Source organism: Pollicipes pollicipes, unplaced genomic scaffold, assembly GCF_011947565.3.
Source record: "Pollicipes pollicipes isolate AB1234 unplaced genomic scaffold, Ppol_2.1 Scaffold_6686;HRSCAF=7923_pilon_pilon_pilon, whole genome shotgun sequence".
NCBI lineage: Eukaryota > Metazoa > Arthropoda > Thecostraca > Pollicipedomorpha > Pollicipedidae > Pollicipes > Pollicipes pollicipes.
The window spans coordinates 12,247,541-12,270,297 of record NW_023596921.1 but is presented as its reverse complement, the minus strand read 5'-3'; the positions used below and the strand labels follow the sequence as shown (position 1 = coordinate 12,270,297).

Here is a 22,757-nt window from a genome sequence, read left to right as displayed (position 1 = left end):
CCGAAAAATCGGCACGTGCTCACTGTACGCCTGCGCGCTACAAGCACCTTGACAGGGAGCAAACGTTCACAACTGTCTTGCGAGACACAAACTTAAAACCGTCTGGCGTGCGCGGTATGTGCGTGTGTACGTGAACATTGCTGGTTCAGCTGACCGGAAAAGCCGGCGTTGTGACACTACAAATATTTTACCAACGAGCTCCTGTAGCCAGGGTCAGTTTAGCCACCAGGTCTCTAACACTACGTAAAACAGGTGCAGAAACACAACTACTATCCAAGAGATGCATTGGCTGTAAGAAACAAGGGAGGGAAAGAGCGGTTCACCCCCACCAGGCGACGCCACCTCCTGCTGATGTATCAGAGCTCTCAGTGCCTGGACGCCATGCTCCCCCCCCCCCCCCCACCCCCCGCGGCGGCCAGCTGCCGGCGCCGGCCCGGCCGACACCGGCCCGACGTCGCTGGCTCGGAGTGGCGCCGCCGGTGGCGATAGCGCGGATATTGCCGTCGATACCGGCGGCGCACACACGCCGGGCGTCGGCCGGGCCGCGCCGACGACACCGGTGCCGGCCGCGGCGGGTCCCGGGCCGCGCCGGGGCACCGCCGCCTCCCGGAGCTAGCGACTGTCCCAGAGCAGCGGCTGTAGGCCGCGGCGGCGAGACACGTGCTCGCGTGTTCGGACCGGGCGCGGCGATGGCGTCCTGGCCAGTCCACGTCCGAGACTGACGGCAGAGAGTCACGCGACCCTCGAGTTGGCGAGTGCCGCCCCTCGCCGCGAACGGAGTGGCTCCATTACCCGCCAGCTCATTGTCGGAGGGCGCCAGACCTGTCAAGTCCAGCCACCGGATGTGGGTCAGGTTTCGGTTGCTTCGAGCGAGGCGGGAAAGTGGGGGGAGGGGGAGGGGGAGGGAGGGTACTGACCGGCTGCTGAACGCCAGAGCCAGCTGGTCGATGGACTCGAAGAATTCGGTGGGGTCCGCCTTCTCGTCCTCGTAGCCGTGCTCTGCAACAGACACACGGCGTCGGCCGGTCAGAGGCTGCCAGCGGAGCTCGCAAGCGGCAGGGAAGCAAAGCGCAATCAGACGGAACATACTCAAGCTCGACAAACGGCCCGGTTTCGCGTGTGGTTGGCACGGGCAAGTACTTCGGAACTACAAGACACAAGAGCTTCTCAGAAACTCAGAGCCGGAGTAAACGGGTACACGTCTTCAATGATATCAGTAAATGGCAGATGACAGCAGTGCGGCTCCGGTACTGTTCTACATTCTAGATTAAGGCACCGTAGCGTCCAAAAATTCAAATATTCATGGGCTTAGTCAATTGGCAACGATACGCTGAAGACGATTTCCATCGCTGCTCTAGCCGCAAATATCTCGCGTTGCGCGGCTCCCCATCCTCACTAACTCTAACATTTGAAATCAGACTGCGAATATGTGACTGCTTATATGAATGACGATGGAAACCCAAAGGTACTAAGACAATTATCAATGCATGTGCCTCATTCCTCTTACATTCGTATACTTGTCACCAAAGGCGAGCCGTGTCCCAACTGCCTGAAAAGTCAAGCCCAACCCAAAATCAACCAGCAGCAAAACTTTCGCGGCCTTACACTCCGCGGGTGTTTGAACTTCCGCATAAACGTTTCTCTACAGACGCCTGGATTAGGCATGTGCAAAGTGATTTATCCAACTTCTCGAGCTGAGGTTTCGCCGGACGATACAGCAGCATGTGCGGGGGCGTCCAGCGCCCGCGCACAGCACATCTCGCCAACCGAACGCCGCCGCCCGCGGACAGCAGTTCCTGATCTGCGTCAATAAAAGTGACCGACGCGCCGTGACCGGGCCGCGACCGCCGCGACCGCGGCAATCAATTAGCTGGCCGGACATGGGGGAGGGGGACGGGCGGGGCGGCGGCGCCGGCTTGCCGGACCGGACGTTTGGCGGCCGTCCGCGACCGCGGCTCACCGCCTGCCAGCGGCGCACTCAGACGCACGCCATCAGAGCGCCCCGTTCGCCACACGCCGCCCGACCGCGCCGTAAATCAGCGCCGCACAACCCCGCCTGTTGCCTCCTTCCGCGGCGCACGCGCCACGCCGGACAGGTGGCATCAGCCATTGGGCGACTTCGTCCTGCCGGCCGAACTGCGCCGCTGCGCTCGTGCCGTGTCGGCCTGCTCGCCGAATGACCGGAACGACTCCTGAGGGAGCCACCGCCGCGGCGTCGGCGGCGGCCAATCGTTACCCGCCGACGGTGGCCGGCGCGGCGGCTGTTTCGAGACGGTGCAAAATTAGCCGTAAATATGTATTAGGCTGATGAGCCGCCGCGCCCGTGCTGCCATCTGCCGACACCTTGAACGGCGCAGCAGGGCCCGGCGTCTGAGTACAGGCACCTGAGCCGAAGCCGCCTCTTTCATCGCTCTCCGAACTCGCCGAGTTCGCAGCAACGGTTCTCGAGGCCGGCGGGGATTGGGGAAGCCGCTCCAATCCTTCCCGTTGTCTCAGCAAAAACTTACAGGCTCGAAGTTCGTGCGGTTCGAAATCAGGGCGCCGCGGCTTTCAGCCCAGCCGACTGATCGCCGCGATTCGGAACGAGCCAATAAGCCGTCGCCATCAGGCCATCGATAGTCATCGTTTGTTTCGAAAACCGAATATCGTACAACTCTAGACCAACGACAGCGATAGCTTATCTTAAACGTACCAAGCAATGCAACACAAATCGCCTGATGTGAATACGCAAATATTACGACATGGTTAGATATGCTGTAATATCAAACGTATAATCACTACCATTATACCAGTAAGTCTCCCTTCACACAGTGTAAGCCTGCCACACCTGGTATATCCTCAGCTATGCTTCGCGTTGCGGTCGGAGCCAAGAGTAAAGCCAAGCTTCGGGTCTGTAGTCAGTCATAATTGAAATTCCCAAGACGTAGGCTCATCACACTTGAGATAAATCTGACAAGCTACGATTCATGTTGCGTCTCAGAATCAGTCATGACGAAGGACAATAATCGCAGAAACACCTCCTATGAGTATGCAAACTGGGAAAGTGCACGACTGCCATACTCCATAGCCTCTTCATGTTCAGTCCTCGAGTAAAGTCACGGCACTCTGCACATGACTCACAAGTCCCCCTCACGACATCTCTTGCGCCTCCAGCGGCCGGTACCCAGCAGGGGCACGGCACGGCACGGCACGGCACGGCACGGCACGGCACGACACAGCCTTGGCTGAACGGAGCGGGTCTAGACGGCCCGCCGGCTGTCCCCGCGCTGCGCCGGCGGTCCCCGCGCTGCGCCGGTCGGCCGCCGCAGGGAGCCGGTCCCGACGGACCCTGGAGCCGCGCCATCCGGCCCGGCGGCTGGTGTGCGGCCAGCGGCCACGGCACCGTCCCGCAGAGAGGTCACACCCCGCGCTGCGCCGGCAGCCCCCGCGCTGCACCGGTCGACCGGCGCAGAGACCCTGGAGCGGCGCCATCCGGCCCGGCGGCTGGTGTCCGGCCAGCGGCCACGGTACCGTCCCACAGAGAGGTCACACTCCGCGCTGCACCGGTCGGCCGCCGCAGGGACCCTGGAGCCGCGCCCTCCGGCCCGGCGGCTGGTGTGCGGCCAGCGGCCACGGCACCGTCCCACAGAGAGGTCACACCCCGCGGGAGCACCGCCTCGATGAGAGACCCGGGCGGCCAGGTGCCGGGGGCCCAAGCAGTGGCGGCGGGGCTTTGAGGGTGGCAACGGGAGTTTGAGCGTAGGTGCGTGGAGTCTCAGGGTCGAAAGCGAAAACTACACGATGACACGGTCCGCATATGTCAGCTGTTCACAGAACTAGGCTCAGACATTCGTGTTGACGTCGTTATTAAAATGGATTTTGGTCCCCTTAGTGAGCTTATGTTGTGATTCGATCTATTCCAAATTATCAAAAGCACAAAACATGGAAAAAGTTGTGAAGGTGCAGAACAAATTCCTTTCAAAGACATATCACACAGCTAAGTATGTGTTTCGGAACGAAAAGCAGTGAAGAATAGGCACTAGAACTAACAACGGACAGCAGTAATGGCAGTAGTTATAGGGAACAAAACAAACATGACTGCCAACAACGAGATACAAAAAAAACAGCGATGGTTCCGATGAAGATCCGGTCATGCCAAATAGGCGTGCCAACGTGGTCGGCTTTCCCCTTACCCGACCGTTACATGACATGAGGACATCGCTTTGCGATCCTGATTATAAGGCTCATGCAACTACTATTTATTGAAATCGAGTCGCATTGCATGGGCGATGATTGACGTAAATGGCATGGCGCAGACAGCCACCTTTGCTTGGCAATTTCTCTGGCCCTAAGGCCATTCACGCGATTATGCTTTGAAATGGACTATTTTTCGAGTACCGGTACGATTCGTGCCCGCCCTCGACTGCAAGACGAGGCTCAGGTGGCCCAGCCCAGAAACGTCAAAGCTCAAATCGACGCCAAACAAAGGTTGGGATTCGTTCTCGCAACCGGCGACCGCCAGGCCGGACTGCAGTACCGCGTGTGCGAGGCTTCCGGGCCCACCCCGCCGCCCGTCGACATGGCGGCGTCAAACTTTCCCCCAAAATCCCGCCACGGGCCGCGTCTCCGGCGGCCGCTCGTCCTCAGCGGCCCGCGTCGGGGTACGATCCGCCGTCGGTGAGCCGGCACAGACCCATTTCACCGCGCCGCCGGCACGTCCGTCTGGCGGGCCGCGATACGAGCCGAGCTGGCCGTCGGATATCAGCCGGAGCCGGAGCGCCCCCGGCGATGCTCCCCGCGACCGTGGGACCAGCCGTGGCCCGCTTGGTCACAGAACCGGAACCCGCCAGGGCGGCCGGGGTGCGGCGGAGTCCGGCACAGGTGGCGCCGAGGCGGCCGCGAGATACGACCGGCGCGGAGGCGGACTGAACTGAGCGCCCGATGGACACCTGCTGACACGGAGGTGCAACTCCAGGGAGCGAATCAACACTTCACGCCTGGACAAATGGTCTGCGGGATGCCTGTCGTGACGCAGCAAGCCTGAGTGGCATAACTAGCAGGGGCGAGCGCGCCTCACAGGTGTGTGTGGAGTACGTGCGCAACGAACACTCGAAGCGGAAAGTGTCAACACTGTCAGCCTATTTGCCTTCGAATTCCTCACCCGCCTGACGGTAGAGCGGTGCGGCGCGACGCACGGCGCGCGCGCTGGCCGCCACCTTGTACCGTGCCTACACGTCCCGACCCCCGTCGATAGCAATCAGCACAAGTGCAGCTGGGTCCACCGCCGGTCGGCGCCCATCTCGGGGCGAGCGGCATCGGGCCGTGGCGGCCGTATGCAGGCGGCGTCGTGCGCGGCGTCCCACACACACGCCGGCCGCGGCCGGGCCGGGGGCGGGGTGCCGCCCGCGCCCCTCCCACTTGCGTCTCGGTAGGTGGGCGGCATGCCCTCGGGGGCACCGCGGGGGCGACTGTGGGCGCCTTAGCTACGGTTGCGCTGGCCGACGGCGGAGGGAGACGAGCGTAGGACTGTTGCTGGAATGTAACAGCTCCGTGGCGGGGCTCATGGTTGGGCCCGCGACAAACTGCGGTTCTAGAGGCTCTTCACAAACGAATACTGGGAAAACAACAGACCGGATGGAGATGTGATCTGTACTCCGTTGTGTGATCCGGTTTATCTGTGTGATCCGGTTTACTCTGGGTTACACCCGTTTCCAGATGTCGTCGAGCCACTACATAGTACAGCACAATACGTGTCCATGTGAAAGACGATATTTGGGTCATTGTTCCAGTCACGACCAACGACTAGTTCTAACTGATCGCTATTCAACTCTGTTCTGAAACGGACTGTAGGTAGCAGAGCAGACCGCACCTGGTGCAACTCATTACTTCACGACCGAGAACAAGCTAGTCGGATCACAATGTCCCAGGTTAAACTACGTAGATCCAGGCTCTTCGTTCTTGGTGCGCTTCACTGTCATCAAGAACACAAGTGAAGCGTGTCTTATATGGACGTTTCGTGGTCACGCTTGTCTGACAAGCAGCGTCAGATGTCAAGGCGCCGCTGCGCAACGCCGCCGCCCCTTTTAATTGAATTGAATGTGTTCGTGTGTTCTGGACGAGGAGTGGAACCTCCACCGCGTGCAGCCGTCTCGTGACTTTATAGCCCATTCAAGGTCTCCCAGCACGAGCACTGCTATGTGCAGCACCTGCAGCATATTTACCACCTATCTTTATAACAATGGATTAAAGTCAGCAGGCACAGCAGGGTCCGATTAAAGAACTCTGATAAGAGGGAATGTGTCATATTTTCAGATGTTGAAGCAAACATTACACGTTATGAAATAAGCTCACTTACAACTTCTAAGGGAAATAGGCTGCCTTAGACATGACAATTTCTGTATTTAATAAATTTCTTCCTAAATACGTCGACCGCTATATTTGGAGATTGTGCCCACGAACACTAGATATGAACCATTCGGCAAACATATTTTGTGGCAATGATCGCCGCATAGCTAATGAAATGATAAAATTTAAGTGTATTATTATGACGTCATGGATGTCTGGGTGGTCTTGAAATAGACCTGCAAGAAGAAGTCTATACATCTTTGCGGGCATGTAGCTCAGAAACTAGAGAGGTGCAGGTCTAAAGAGGGACAGGATTGTGAACTGCACAGAACGATCCGCAAAATGGCTATTTCAGTGAAGTCCCCCCGCATATGGAGTCCCTCTTCAAAGCGCACAGGAGTAGCCAGTTGAATATCCTTCGCTCGGGCGGGGTGCGGAGAGGGGCAATTTGACCCACGCGAGATCTCAAAGACTAAGACAGCGAGACCCAAACTCACTGTGTAGATTGCCATTCATTTGTGCAAAAATTAAAGGCTCCCAGGTCACAACCTTGAGGTCAAATGAGGTCAAACAGGGGCAAACTCCAGATTGGTGTCTCAAGTGCCCCTAGATTTCCTCATGCAAGCGTCGTAAAGTCAGATACCTGTTCCAAGCAAAAGGTCAGTAAGGTTAGTCACCTTTTTGACCTTTATAGGGTCGAGGTGACTGAATACCTACGAGGCTGCTCTTATGTTGTCATTCGAATAATGGCAGGGATTGCGCTGGGCGGTGTGCTCCTAAAAACAAGAGGGTGACCTGGGTCACTTTAGGTCAGTGACCTACTCTGACACTTAAATAGTTAATGGAACATATTTGTTGCGGTCCCTGTCATTACTAAATTCGAAAAGAGCACCAGGATCTTCCCCGATAAAACCAAGCGATACAGCAAAGAGCAGATTAGTTTTGACTTCGTTCTCACCTTCACATCAGACCCTTAGTGAAGAGAAGTGGTTGCAATCCTGAATTAATATGGTTTATTCAATAAGAAACTACCTCAGATATATATGGTTTCGTCCAACACTCCGTTGCTGCATTGCATTGAACAAATTGCTAGAAATGCCATTCACTAACAGCCATGGCTTGACATTGACCTGCCGTAGATCAGAAACCTCACAAGGTAAATCTGCTTTTACCTCAAAAGATCCGCTACCCAATTCTCTATAACTATGCGAACTTTTGGCGCCGCTACACCACCCTTTTCGGATATCATTCCGGAAAAACCTGCGGGGGAGGCCGGGTCAATTTGTCTCTCCACCCTAGCGCGTGGTAAACCAAAGTTGCAAGACTAAGACTGTTCAGTCAAACAATATGAACATGGCATTTCCGTTAAAAAATGATGAGCGCGACATACCTCTAACACACTGAGTGGCAAACCAAACCTTCGAATAAGCAAAACCAATTTTCGTTCGCAAACAGGATGGCAATGCATTTACCTTAGGCCAATCGATAACAGTGGAAAAAACGAATAACAATATCGACCCCTTTCCGAAAGACTAAGCATACGTCAGGGTGCCTCATCAACGATGCAGCAGGGTGTGGCGTGTTTGCGCTGCTTCCGAAGCTCGCCCAGACTCTTCCACCACGCGGGCGCATAAACGTGACGCTGCCGCCGCACCTGCAGCGCCTCTTCTCTCGGCGATGAAGACGCGCTCGCAGCTGGGCGCGCCACACATGCATCCCGCCGGTGTCAGAGCCGACAGTTCGCCGAGCGGCACGGCATTGGTGATTCATTTCATGCCCCTCGTCACTCACCCGCCGCCTATAATTTGGTGCGGCGCGGAGGACGCGGCCCTCTCTGGCCCCGTTCGCCTCGCTCGCGTCTGCCCACTGCCCGGACGACCGAGGTCACCGCGGGCCCAGACCTGACCCTGCACGCACAGGTCACGGCACGCTGGAGCCGGATGCGCCGTGCGCTCACGCGAGTCGCTTCTTATTCCGTGTCATCCCGCAAGCATGCCGTAAATTTTTACCCAAGTGAGCACGCGCAGCGGCAGCTGCAGCCTGCGCCGCTTCTTCGCCGCCGGTCCGCCTTCCACCCCCACCCCCACCCCATCCCCCACGTCGCAAGTACTCACGTTTGACTTGCTGTATAAGCGCGCCGGCGGCCATGAAGAGTTCGGTGCTCTGCAGCGGGGCGTAGCGCTCGAGCACGGTACGCAGGATGCGCAGCACCTCGCCCAGACGCTCGTGCGCCGCCACGCGCAGTGTCTCCTGCTTATCTGCCGAGGAGGAGGCACGCTGTCAGATGCGGAGCTGGGAGGCCGGGAGACGGAGGACCGTGGGCCATCATCAGATGCGGAGCTGGGAGGCCAGGAGACGGAGGACCGTGGGTCATCATCAGATGCGGAGCTGGGAGGCCGGGAGACGGAGGACCGTGGATCATCATCAGATGCGGAGCTGGGAGGCCGGGAGACGGAGGACCGGGGGTCAACATCAGATGCGGAGCTGGGAGGCCGGGAGACGGAGGAGCGGGGGTCATCATCAGATGCGGAGCTGGGAGGCCGGGAGACGGAGGATCGGGGATGTCATCAGCAAACCAAGTTCAAGGCGAATGAGCAATGACCCCAACGCGAGTGGTGAAAATGGTCATTTAGACTGGTGGCAATGCGTGGCAAATAGGCCAAGAATGAGAAAAAAGTGAGTACAGACATGAAGTCTGTATGCTACATGGAAACCAATGACACCTGGCGGCAATTTGCTAGGGAAAGCACTGAAGGGAAATTAACACCACGGAAAAATCACAACCGGTAGCGTAAATGACGAAATTATGGATATAGTGTGCTGCCCAACACGATTGATCACGGCGCTCATGAGAAGAAAACATATACTTGCAAGTCGTCCGTGTCTTTCAAAACTGATATACCACACCCACTAAACACCCAGTAAAGCAATAGCCATTTCTGGCACTGCGGAAATGCGATTCAATGAGAACTGCTCACTCGAGTCTTCCCTGACCACGCCAGCATCAAACCACGTTCAAACCCAAAACGCAGTGTGCAGTGGCAGCGACAGTGGAGTGAGACAGCTCACTGGGCTGGGCCCGATGAGCTGTGCGTCAGAAGACACGCTGGCGAAAAATACGCCCGTTTCCCAGGAGGCACCAACAACGAGATAACGGACAACGGCCTTGGCTTAAAAGAGACCATCTGTATACAAAACAAGATCATGCTTAATCAAAAGAACGGGTCCTCCAGATTAGATTGTCACGTAGCCCTGCAATACAACGCTTCGGACATGAAAGCAAAAATACGCACGACGGGTGACAAATGTACAATTGCAATACTTCGAAATGCACATTTGCCTCGTGAAATCGCCTGCGGAATGGAAACACCCCTCGACCTGCGTCTCTGATCAGGAGCGTCTCGAGGGGCTGCCAGCAGACCGCGTTTCCCAAATACGAGATGTTTACCACTTATCGTCGGCGGACGGTGCTCGCAAATGCTGTCGGCACAATTCATCAGCGCCGATTAGGCGGCGCGTCCGGGCCGGCACATGAAAGCAGCGCGCCCCCGGCGCCGTGCTTACTTAGGCGGGCGGGGCGGCGCGGCCCATGTTGTTCGTGGTGCGGCGGCGGTGCCCCACCACCCGGACCGCTCCGAGAGGCCCCGGGCCCGGACCCACCGGTGCCGGTGAGGCCGGTCTGTGGCAGGCTCCGAGTCCGGGACCCACCGGTGCCGGTGAGGCCGGTCTGTGGCAGGCTCCGAGTCCGGGGCCCATCGGTGCCGGCCGAAGTCGGCCTCCGAGCCATCCGATCTCGGACATAACGGTGTCGGCGAGGTCGGTCTCCGAGCCGCCCCGGGCCCGGACCCACCGATGCCGGCGAGGTCGGTCTGTCAGCGGCCCCGAGTCCGGGCCCACCGATGCCGGCGAGGTCGGTCTGTCAGCGGCCCCGAGTCCGGGCCCACCGATGCCGGCGAGGTCGGTCTGTCAGCGGCCCCGGGTCCGGGCCCACCGGCGCCGGTCGAGGTTGGCCCTCGTCCGCAGCTCAACGGCGCAACACGCTGTTCGCGATCTCGACTCGCACTCGCTGCCTCAGCCCACGCAGTCGGCACGTCGCGAGATCGCTTAATGAGCCGCCCGGCGGTTATCGCGAGGCTCAGGCGGGGGTAGTTGGCTCGTGGTTGGTCATTGTCTCACAGGAGAGAACAGGCGCCTGTCCGTGATCACATGTTGGCTCTGCGCCCGTAAATTAGGCTGTCATATAGGTTGTAGCGTGCGAACGACGTAGTTAAGCATCGCAACACGTGACATATCATCAGCCCACCTTAAAGCCAGGGTTTGCGTGCTTCAGATCCAAGCGCAGCTATTTTAGAGCTGCATCAGTCACTGTATGGCACAGACCAATCAGACATTACGTGGAACGAATGTCGGGACAAGCCATGCTATTTACACATAGACCAGAGGGTAATTAACGTAACATTGAACGTCCTACGCAAAAAAAGACTGGAGAAAATAGAATGTCAGGAAGCTTTGGAACTCTTAATCCGACTCTGAAAACATCCAACTATCCGTTCGGTTCGGAGGCTTCCACAGAATAGCTTGAATAACGCAACAATGAACACACGTCGAAATGCCTTGGATGAAGAAAAAATGTCGCCGGACATTCTTTCAGTGACGGCCAGCGGCCTGACCTGTTGTCCTAGCTATCCCCAGAAGAGCTGGAACGACCAGACAAAATGACATTTGTAGTTTGGAGAGTTAAGGAGAGCGTCGATATAACAGTTTTGAATTCAGGTATTCCTCCAAATTAGAAATATTGCTTTAAAACGAATCATTGCGCCAGTATTCGGAATCAGACGATGTTTAATTCATCTTACACCGATCAAAGGCGAGCAGAGCTTTATGTCCGTCGAAACGATACCAAGCCAATCGAAACACTGCCTTAAATCGCTCATGTGGTTTCCAGCAAACAATAGATTAACACACATCATGTACGTGACATAATTAAATCGTCGACGGCGGGATACAACAATTGACCTGAAAACTGTTACCGTGAACTGATAGCCACATCGCCATCCTTCGCATACGGCCCGTGGCAGACACGGTGACCACGAGGTGTGGTACCACACATGTCTGGAAACCCAGGGGTACGGGGTTCAGTTCACCCCGACGCCAGGGTGGGAGGCAGCCGACATGATGCAAGATGCCGTGGCATGTCGGTTCGAATCCCAGCCAAGGCGGCGTATTTCCTCCACATGAAAGTGAATATTTACCACAGGCGGGCGTGCCGTGACTGCGGGGCGAGTCAGGAGTCGTCAGTTTGGAGTCGTCAGTCTGGAGCCGTCAGTTGGGAGGCGTCAGTCGGGAATCGTCAATCGGCAGTCGTCAGTCGGGAGTCGTCAGTTGGGAGTCGTCAATCGGGAACCGTCAATTGGAAGTCGTCAGTCGGGAGTCGTCAGTTGGAAGTAGTCAGTTGGGAGCGTCAGTCGGGAATCGTCAATTGAAAGTCGTCAGTCGGGAGTCGTCAGTTGGGAGTAGTCCGTTGGGAGCGTCAGTCGGGAATCGTCAGCAACATTTGACCCGTGGGCTGCAGCAAAATTGTCCAACCATTCGGGCTGCTGGGATGACAGGGTTAGTGTTCGCGCGACAAGTATGCTTGACAAGGACTCTGATCGGTGTCCTGAGAAGCTGTTCATGCATCGCGGTAAATCATGATCGTGACGGACGCAGCGGACGGACGCAGCATGATTTTCTTGCGAGCACCTGGCGAAGCTTGACGTGGTCCGGTGCGCCCCGCCGAAACACGGCCCCCGGCGGCGAGGGACGGGGCCGGGCCGGTGTTTGGGCGGTGCCGGAGGCCGGATATTTTCGGCCGATCATTTGTGGGTCAAAAGCGAGGGAGGCCGCGGTACCGGCAGCCAGCCGCGGCCGGTACCGCTGACGGACGCAGCAGCACGTGGTGGCTGGCGGTACCGTACCGCACCGTACCGTCCGCGCGCGGCGCGCGAGGTACGGCGGTGTACTGCGTGGCGCAGACGAGAGGCGGCATCTTCTGAGGTCGACTGACGAACAGATGAGACGGGAAAACAGCATTCAGAAGTACATCTACCGGAAGCCTTCGCACGGTTTGTTTTAATGTTCTTATGCTCATGTGCCAGCAGGTGAGCCACTGCGATTGGGTCCTCTAAAATGCATTAATTTGCCGTCGCAAAGCACTCATTGATTGAAGTTACCTAGTGCACCCTTCGCATATTGCGCACTGGGGGACTTCAACGGTTGGGTGAAGTCTTCTGTACGAAATAAGTAACGACCTCGGTTGGATACCACTTTAAGGGAAATTTTGGGTGTGGGTACGGGTACGGGCAGAACGTTTATGAAACCTCGGGCAAGCCCTTCAAGAAATAACACTCAAAGATACTTCTTGCGTTTATTTTAGTCATTATTTGCTCCATTCATTTCACGCAACTATCAACACAGAAGTGTAAGTTTGGGTGCAAAATATTCCTTTAACTAGCCCATAACGCAGAATTAAAACGCTCCAAAAAATAAAAAAGGATGGGTAACAGGTGGGTGTAACTGGTCAGGAATGGGTAGCGGATAGGCATGAATACACCCCGTGGGAAGTGAATTTGGGTAAAGGAAAGTATACCCGTAAAGGCCTCCACCGAGCACAACTTAAGCCCTTGGCCATACCAGTATGCTTGAGCTCTTGTGATTGGACCATTATTTAAGCCGGGGTTCCTCGTGTCCATGCTGTTTTCAAAAAAGCGCACTGCATTAGCTGTGTGTTGTATATGCGATTAGCCTGCTTGTCCATACAAGTCCAGAAAAGTTGTGAAAGCCTGACCAGGGGAGTTGCCGACATTACTGTTTTATCCACTGTCATCAACCACACCGCACCTTTGGCGAAAATCGGAAAAAGGGGTTTTGAAAAGCGCATGCCAACAAGGAGATCTCAGCCATAGCTCGCTAAGCCGTCGTCCATCCCCGCCTGCCGCCGTTCCCTCCTCGCCGTGCGTAGTGTCGGGAGCGGCCGCGAGACGGCACGCGCGCGCCGGCCGCGTCGCCGGCCGAGGCCAGCCGCCTGGAAATAGTGCCGGGGTCGCCGGCGGGGATCGTCCTCTATAAACGATCCCGGCCGATGAGATGGACAGCTGGCCGCCGACTGCTCCCCTCCCCTGGGTCGGTGACGTCACGTGGCGGGTGTGAGTCCTGGCGCCAACGCACGGCGTCCACGCAGGCGCGTCCGATCGCTCCGGTGTCGAACAGCGACGAGCAGACGCCATTGGCAGCGAGGCACGGCGCTGGTTTCGGCCGCAGCAAGGCTACCGCGCCAGCGTGCGTGATGGTCCCGCCCGCTCTTGACCCTTCCCGCCAGAGGTTTGGCACGCGGCAGCTCGAGTCAGCGTGCTCGCTGAGGGTCGTCGAACATCCGGACACGCCACCACCATGGGGCCTACTGCACACGCCTCGGGCGGGGCAAAGGTCACGCGCCCGCCGGGCCAAGTCATCACACCGCTCGTGATGTAAGGACCCGGACATCGGAAGCACCGCATCTATTTCCAGATTGGTGACGTGAAGATGGTCCGGCCGCGGCCTGGCACGCCCAGTGTATGCCTATGCACCAGCCAGGTATCTCTGAGACGTGCCGGCAAGTGTATCTGTGACACCCCAGCGGGCCATCTGTGACGCCGAGGATAACGTGTTCGTGGCGTCTTGGCATAAGCATCTGCGCTGTCCTGGCGATTGTGTACGTGTTCGTCCCGGCAGCACGTCCACCTGAAGACGTGACAGAAAGCTGTCAGTATACGTTTCGGCAGGTAGGTCTGAACTGTTCACCCCGCGAACCGGTCTGTGCACGCTCGGAATGCCCATCCGTGCACATCCAACACGTCTGCGTACGTCCGACATGCACCTATCTCCTTCCCCAAAGACGCGTCCGTTCCAGCCGTCCGCCCAAACGGGGCATATAAGCGCGTGCCGGAAGGTGTGCCTGCGTCGTCCGCCCGCCCGTACGCGCGGCACGTGCGCGCGCGTGGCGTGCCACTAATGTCGTCAGCAGATGATCAATAACCACTTCTGGCGGCGGCGCCGCACTGGCCGCCTCCCGGCCGGTTTGCAGGCCCGACGTCCTCGCTCCCATCGGGCGACGCAGATCGCCAGCGCGCGGGAGACACGCGCCGGGCGCGAGGGCGGGCGAGGTGGTCCGACCCCCGCCCGGCCAGCCGCGGAGGGGGTGGTGGTAGGGACATGGCACACACGCAGCATAACACAGGGGAGAGAGTGTAGAAGCAAGGATTTCAGTGCGAACATATCACGCTGATTATTGACTTTCTATCAGAAACTATCCATGACGAAAGCCGAAAAATATGGTTTTCCCTTCACTGTCATGAGGGTGGCGACAAGGATGGAGAGGGGAGTCTGCAAAGACGCGGTTCTCGCGCGCGGACCTTGGAAAGACTAACAGCCGTCACGCCAAGCGGATCATGGCGGTGTCAGGCGTCAACCTCATTCGCTAACACCACAGTTTGGGCAAATAACCGGCAAAAGTGAAAATCGTGATGATCGACTTCTTTAAAGAAGCACGATTGTTTTTCTGGTATATATATATATATATATATATATATATATATATATATATATATATATATATATATATATATATGAAGACGCTTTAAACGAAGGACACAGATGTTCCTAGATCTTTAATGTTATTGGGTTCATTTATGTTTTGGTGCCAGTTGGTATAATCAAAAACAACAATTCTCCAATCTTCGCAGAAGCTTCCAGGATATGGGCCCTCCGGATTCCCATGTGCGGATAATGCCTATGTGGGTTCATCATGCTTTTATGTTTATTCGCTGCTTGCAAATGGTATTCACGTCCATTTAATAAAACACATAAATGGCGGAGCGTGTGAATTTCACATGATCTGCAATATTTTAAGAAACCCGTTGTACCCCGCCGTTTAAGCACAGCGTCGACGGATGCGGCGTCCCCGGTGGCATGTGGCAGGTGGCGCAGCAGGGCATTCAGCCATCCAGCTGTCAAACAAGGAGCTGCGCATTGCACAGTCCACCACTGCAGGCTCCCAGCGGGGATCTGCGCACTGCACAGCCCACCACTGCAGACTCCCAGCGGGGATCTGCGCACTGCACAGCCCACCACTGCAGGCTCCCAGCGGGGATCTGCGCACTGCACAGCCCACCACTGTAGGCTCCCAGCGGGGATCTGCGCACTGCACAGCCCACTACTGAATGCTCCCAGCGGCACAGCCCACCACTGAAGGCTACCAGCGGCACGACCCACTGCCGAAGGCTCCCAGCGGGGATCTGCGCACTGCACAGCCCACTACTGAAGGCTTCCAGCGGCACAGCCCACTACTGAAGGCTACCAGCGGCACGACCCACTGCCGAAGGCTCCCAGCGGGGATCTGCGCACTGCACAGCCCACTACTGAAGGCTCCCAGCGGCACAGCCCACTACTGAAGGCTACCAGCGGTGCAGCCCACTACTGAATGCTCCCGGTGGATTGCTTCCCTAAACCATACCACGCAGGGTATTGAAAGACCTGTCTTTTACGCAGAGAACTTCGCACACCGGGCATCGGCTCCAAACAGGCCGATAAACCGTTCGAATCGCGCAAGTTTCCCAACTTCCGCAGTTCTCCAGGGCTGTGTGAGTGCCTCTGAATGGACGTCCAACTCGACTGCAAGGCAACGCCAGCCAATGCGCCGAGCAAGTGGCTCTATTTCCCTTTTGCGTGGAAGTGAAAGCTATTTAACTTAATACAAAGCCGTTTTTAACGAGTGGTATACGTATCTGGATCCAAGAGCGAACGCATAATCTTTATAAGGTGCGACGACATAACTTTTTGCCTGTTTGTTTTATTTGACCGGCATTTTTTCAACAATCATTTTGGCATCAGGGTTCTTGCCAAGGGCTGCTTGCGGCAAAGACCATCACCCCGCCAATCTGGTGCCAGAGCAGGTAGTTCTAGTTTAACGAATAGATTGGGTTCAAATGTTTTCATGCGACACGCAGTGCCACGAGGCCGCGTCCGTTTCAGCTTGTCTGTCTTTGCATCTTGTCAATCGATCGTCAAATTCGAATTACACAGGGGAGTCAAATTAGACGAAGTCCAATCGCGCTGACGGTGTTCCGTCAGGAGCCCTCACTGAGAGCCCTCATGGCCAAAAGCTCATGAACCCTCTGACTATTTCTTGCTGCCTCTGGATGTTATGTTTTGGTGTAGCATGGCGAATGACGAAATGAACTGTGTAATAATCAACTGCAATGGACTGTGTAATGAGCTTTAAATACTAACGTTATATATGATCTATGAAATCTGAGAAGCTCTTCTAGTGCGCCTTTTTTTGTGCTGTTCCAAATTCTAGAGCTCCTGCATTCGCTAAGGAGGGCATGGTGTAAGCCCCGTGCCTCTACTGGAACCAACTGGAGCTTAACCCGCACTTTCAGCAGCACAGCACTCCGGCGAAGCGCAAGGTGAGCTAAACTAGACACCAGGTTACTGACAAGCTGCAGAGATACTGCAAATAAACGAGGAGAAACGGCATAAAGACGAAGGCTGTTTGGAAAGGCAAGAAACGTTTCTTGGTGTCACTCTTCACGTCTGTTTCTTTGATGTTTCTCTCTCTCTCTCTCTCTCTCTCTCTCTCTCTCTCTCTCTCTCTCTCTCTCTCTCTCTCTCTCTCTCTCTCTCTCTCTCTCTCTCTCTCTCTCTCTCTCTCTCTCTCTCTCTCTCTCTCTCTCTCTCTCCTCCTCCTCCTCCTCTCCTCCTCCTCCTCCTCCTCCTCCTCCTCCTCCTCCTCCTCCTCCTCCTCCCTCCTCCTCCTCCTCCTCTCCTCCTCCTCCTCCTCCCTGCTACTCTCCTTCTCTCTCTCTCTCCCACTCTCCTTCACCTCTACCTCCACCTTCCCTCTCGCCCTCCGTGCAGTTGACGCGGCCCATCCCCGCGGCGGGCGACTCCAGCTTCGGCGCATCACACCACCCGTCAGCCGGCCCATGCACTTGGCCGGTGGCCGTCAATTCGTTCGGGGCCGGGCCTTTTCACCCGCAGCCGGACAATGGTGGCGGAAGAGGGTTTTTGTACGGCCCGTCCAGCCGACCGCCAGATGTCGCTTCACACCGCCGGCGGCCGCTGGCTCCTCATGCCGCTCCGGCCGCCGCCGGCAGAGCGCTGGGAACGCCGCGCGGAGCGGCCCGATCGAAGTCTGGCGCCCGGCGAGGAGCCGGCTCCGACTCGTGGCCGAAGGGGCGCGCCGCAAGGTTCTCAATGCTTTGTGGGAGGACGCCGCTAGCTAATGGAAGCCCGCGAGCCGATGTGAAGCGATGGCGCGATATGACTCGAGACGATGCGGGGTCGTGAGGCACGCTAGACACCATTAATGAAATGACTGCGGATGCGCTTCTTCAGCGACAGGCAGCGAGGGACAGGCTTCACTGTAACTATGCAAAGCTGACGACATCGTTTGCTGCACTGATCGTAAAAGCTTCCTGGAGTCCATCGTTTCATCTATTTCGTATCACATTTAACTTTCGGTTTTCCTGCGAAGACTGTAACTCATGGGACCGGGCCCGACTTAGATGAGCAACCAGATGCGCGTTAAACAAAGCAGCCGACCCTGGATGAGACCGAGCACGACGCTGTGCACGACTGTGTGCCCTAAACGTCACGCTCACACACTCCGCTCTGCCGCAACAACGTGGGTGGGCTCTCGGACCGTGATGAGATGGGGAGCGGGCTTCCGTTGCCGCTGACTCAGCTGACTCAGCTGACTCGGCGAGTCGCCCGATGGGCAGGGCTCGCTGCAGGACTCGACCCGGACCCGACCGCCAGAGCGAGAGCAGCGCGTCGGCAGCGACGACGACGCTCGGGGGGGGGGGGGGGGGGCTCCCCCGCTATCGGCCAACCTGTCGGACAGTCCTCTTCGTCGGCTGTGGATGTCGGGTGGGCCCTTCCAACGGCTGTGATGCCACGGGACCTTCCTCGGTGGCCCGGTCCATGCCACGTGACGTCCCTCGCTCGTTCTGCTCATGGTGGCAACACACTTCTTTAAGACGTTCTGTCTAATCGCCTATGGATGTCCGGGATGTCCGATTTGGCAAAGGCTTTTAAGCTGGCACTTGGGATCACATGATCTCCGATGGTTCTTCCTAGAAGCTCTTGTCAATGTCGAAGGGGGTCATTTTCCTCAGATCTTCGGCCCATACATACGTCACTCACCACCCTTCAATGTCGAACTTTCCCACTTAGAACCCTTTATCAAGAGTGGACTTAATGGAGGGCAACAAATATGAATGTCCTCCCCATCCAACGCGATGAAAAATCGCCGTCCCCGCTCTTCCCGCTTAATCTTCGGGTATGTCATGACCACTCGGAAATAGAGCACCCAAACACTGCTAACAGGTCCGGTGCTGGCCGGACGCTTCACCGTTATGCCAGCCACTCCATCGCGTGCTCTGACAGCGGGACCTGTCGACACCGCGCGTCCGGCTCAGCGCCGACCGATGCCACAAACTCGGACCGTCGACGGCCGGCGGCGCCTCCCTCCCGTAACGAGCCTGTTACGTGGGCTGCCGAGCGAAGCGCGGCAGCGGCGCCGGCGCCGGCGCCGCGGCCGCGCGAGACGACGGCTGCCGCGCCGCAGCGCCAGCAGAAATGACCTGCTTACGGCGAGGTGTCGGGTCATGCGGACGCGTCGGCACGCGCGACGTGCAATCTGTTCCGCGCCGGTGCGGCGCCGGGCGCGGCAGCCCCGCGGCGCCGGCTGGCAAATAACGCGGAAGCGCGGTGTCACGGGCGCCGGGTCGCCCGTCGCCGCCGCCGCCGCCGCCGCCGCCGCCGCCGCCGCCGGTCGCGCGGGCCCGGGGACGGGGAGTGCAAAGAGACGGAGAAGTGAAGAAGGATCGTGTGTGGCAGGAGGAAAAGGGGTGGACGAATTCCCCGGGGTTTGCAGACTTGCAGCGGCCCGGACTGGCAGGCGTGACGGAAGGTTGTTCCGCATGAAGTGGGTTGCTATTTTATAAGAAAAAAATACGGGCGAACGGTTCGGGAGCATCTTGGCTTCGTGCGTAGGTCAGGGACTACGGAAGTGGCCCAGTGAACCCATCACTACTTGGGAAGTCATAATTTTGCTACTGCCGGGGATGGCTCAGATTCAGCAGTGTCTAAACAGTCGAAGCATTGTGCTCTGTAAATGCGGTCTGAATACGTCGTCCCATTTGACAAGCAGGACATCAGCTGACTGACAAGCAGGACATCAACAGGACATCAACATCAAGCGATTTTCGAATCGCTAGGTCAGCTGTTTTTAGTCAAACGGCTCCTCATCGAGCCACTAGCTCTAGCAGGTGGTGGGGTAGGAGTTGCAATGAGTCTAGCTGGTCTCCAATACCAGTCTTTCAATAAGGCATTGCAATAAGTCAGCCTTGAGAAAACGTCTGTCTTTCTGCCTGCCCGCAAACTTGCACCGTATAAATAGACCATTTCACACGATACGCTTATATTGGCAGAGGTAAAGATAGATTTGAGAACTGGAGTTATGAACCCCGGGATTTCCCTTCTTCCCGCTATCCTGGATTAAAATATCCAATAGGTTGAGCTTCTACCCTGTTGCGACTTCCACTGCGGCTGAAATTGCTGCGGACATTTGGGCAAATAAATGGGGGGGGGGGGGGGCAGAGGGGAAGGTAGGTCGGAAACGCATGCGAAAGCGTAGCCATGCGAAACGGCCTTATTTCAAACCCGGTAACGCCCATTTACCCCAGACAACCGGCGCGTGCATCTTGCAAAATGGTATGCAACTCAAATAAAACCAATATATGTTGCTTCGCCACTGGAACTAATAAACTAACGTAATAATATGCTTCAGACCGCTGCAATAGTTTGCTGGTCAAGCCAGTGCATTGCTGAAGGTGAATGCTGTCTCTGAGGATAAACGTCCAGCCATCGAACCTCTGCTACCCAGCTCAGGCCGAGACGGACGGGGAAAGACTAGTCGGTCGCCGCCGGGCATATACGGCGCGACCAGACCCAACAGCCGACTGAAATCAATAACAGCGGCACGCCTGGTCGGACGTCTGCCTGCTGGAACAGCGGCCGCCAGCACGCCACCTTGCATAATCGCCGGCAGCTGTCGCCGGCGCCGATCATAGAGCGTCATCTGGCGTCATCGAACACGTCATCAAAACCGCTCTGACGTCAGAGCGTCTGATCGGAGACGGCTCGTGCTGCGCTGGCAGACGGGGCGCACAACAGGTGCACAAAGCCGGCGCGGCGGCGAACGCCGACACACCCAACAGACGCGGCGCCCCCGGGCAGGGGGCGGGGGTGGCGGCGGGGGGGAGCAAACGCTTTGATCTGGCCGCCGAGCTCGCCGGCGGCCCCGGCTACTGAGCCCGGCGGCGGCGGGCTTCAGCCGCTGCCACTGAAGTCGGAGCGGCCGCCAACGCCTCTGTGCGAACGGCGCGTAACCGTGCCGCACGGGCCGCCGCCGCCGCCGCCGCCGCCGCCGCCGCGGGCGCGGTCAGGGCGCGGCGGGATCGTCCCGAGCCCGCTGGGCAGAGGACCTGAGGCGGAGGGCGACCGTGACCCGCGCGCCCTGCAGCCTGCGATGCGTGACCGCTGCCCAGCCAGGCTGATGTAAAAGGCAAAGGACGCTGCCACGTCAACGAACCATCCAAAAGAGGCCAGAGGGCTGACGGCAAGCAGCCACGCCTCCCTGCGCGGATTGCGCCAGCGACAAATATAACCGGCGAGGTGCTCATACTGACAGCAGCTAGGCAGGTAGTACAAAAACCAACGCCGCAATATCGCTGTTTAAACATTTTTTTTCAAGAACGTGGCCTTTGGTCTCTCTCCCTGACCATTCTCACCATTTTCATTCGTGCGTGACAGTGGCATCGCGACATTTTCGGCCAACTGAATGCCACGCCTCTCATCAGGTGTGTAGTTTTGAATTTAGTCCAGCAAACCGACTTTTAAAGGGAGTGCGGGGAAGTTGGAGAGAAAACTCCATTTTTATGTATTTGGGGCATACTTAGTCTTGTTTCGTTTTTCCCTACTTCCTTATTCAGCCCCCGCCCCATACGCCCCTGTACCTCAGTCTAGACGGCGAGAAAACTTGAGAGAGACGGGCAATATAAAGAAGAACGACGTCACGCCTAATCTTGCTCTGTACTTGCAGACCTCGTGCAGCCACCGAAAATGGCCCCTATCGACCGCGAGTCAGTCCCCTTGCCGAGCAACGCCCTCTCCCCGAACCATACCTCTATCACAGAAGCATCTTCACCCGGCAGATACCTTCACCTGAACCGCACCTCGACCAGTGTCTCACCTTTATCCGCGACATGCCCCCACCTGGACCGCACCTCGACCAGTGCCTCACCTTAATCCAGGACATACCCTCACCTGAACCGCACCTCGGCCAGTGCCTCACCGTTATCCGCGACATGCCCCCACCTGAACCGCACTTGGACCAGTGCCTTACCTTTATCCGGGACATACCCTCCCCTGAACCGCACTTGGATCAGTGTCTTACCTTTATCCGGGACATACCTTCACCTGAACCGCACCTCGGCCAGTGCCTCACCTTTATCCGGGACATACCCTCACCTGAACCGCACCTCGACCAGTGTCTCACCTTTATCCGGGACATACCCGCCCCTGAACCGCACTTGGATCAGTGTCTTACCTTTATCCGGGACATACCCGCCCCTGAACCGCACTTGGATCAGTGCCTTACCTTTATCCGGGTGGAAGATGCGGCGCAGCTTGCCGAGCGCCTCCTTGAAGGCACGCACGTCGTGCGTCAGGGCGACGATGTCCTCCTGCTCGACCAGGTGCGAGTCGGCAGAGCCCTCGCTGCTGACACTGGCCAGCGACACGCTGCAACGACAGACACGACCGAGTCGGCACCGGCCGCTTCGCACGCGGGAGGGGGGGGGGGGGGGGGGGAGGGACGGCTGACCGGCGGCCCCGCCGTGGCTGCTACTGGCGAGGGGTGGATCTCCGCGCGGGGAGGCTGCTGATGCTGGGAAGGCCACGATGTCGTGGTCTGCATCTTGACGGCGCTAAGCTCTCAACTATGGCGATGTCTCAACTATGGCGATGTCTCAACTATGGCGATATCTCAACTATGGCGATGTCTCAACTATGGCGATGTCTCAACTATGGCGATGTTTAGTTGTCCGTTGATAGCGTGATCCAACTTTTCGAGCCTTAAAGATTACTTACTTAAGATTACTTACTAAAAGGTAAGAATAAAGATAAAAATAAATAAAAGATAAAAGATTAGATAAAAAATTAGACGTTAGGTAAAAGAAAGATTAGAGATTACTTAAAACCTTTGTTTCCACCGGCAGATCACTGGCAGGGGTAACATTTCACCCGGCTGAAGCTAGCTTCTGCTACTTTCCAGTTTGTACTGTTTT

At 57.1% G+C, this 22,757-nt stretch overlaps 1 protein-coding gene across 1 annotated transcript in view; it reads right to left on the bottom strand.

The window, feature by feature from the left end:
- LOC119107474 (rho GTPase-activating protein 29) overlaps nucleotides 1–22,757 on the bottom strand; it is a 57,436-nt gene that overhangs the window by 24,270 nt on the left and 10,409 nt on the right. Inside the window, exons 2-4 of the mRNA XM_037230918.1 lie at nucleotides 22,070–22,212; nucleotides 8,439–8,582; nucleotides 918–999 (exon numbers count right to left, since the gene is read on the bottom strand). Coding sequence (XP_037086813.1) covers nucleotides 918–999; nucleotides 8,439–8,582; nucleotides 22,070–22,212 — 369 coding nt within the window. The remainder of the gene's footprint in view (nucleotides 1–917; nucleotides 1,000–8,438; nucleotides 8,583–22,069; nucleotides 22,213–22,757) is intronic.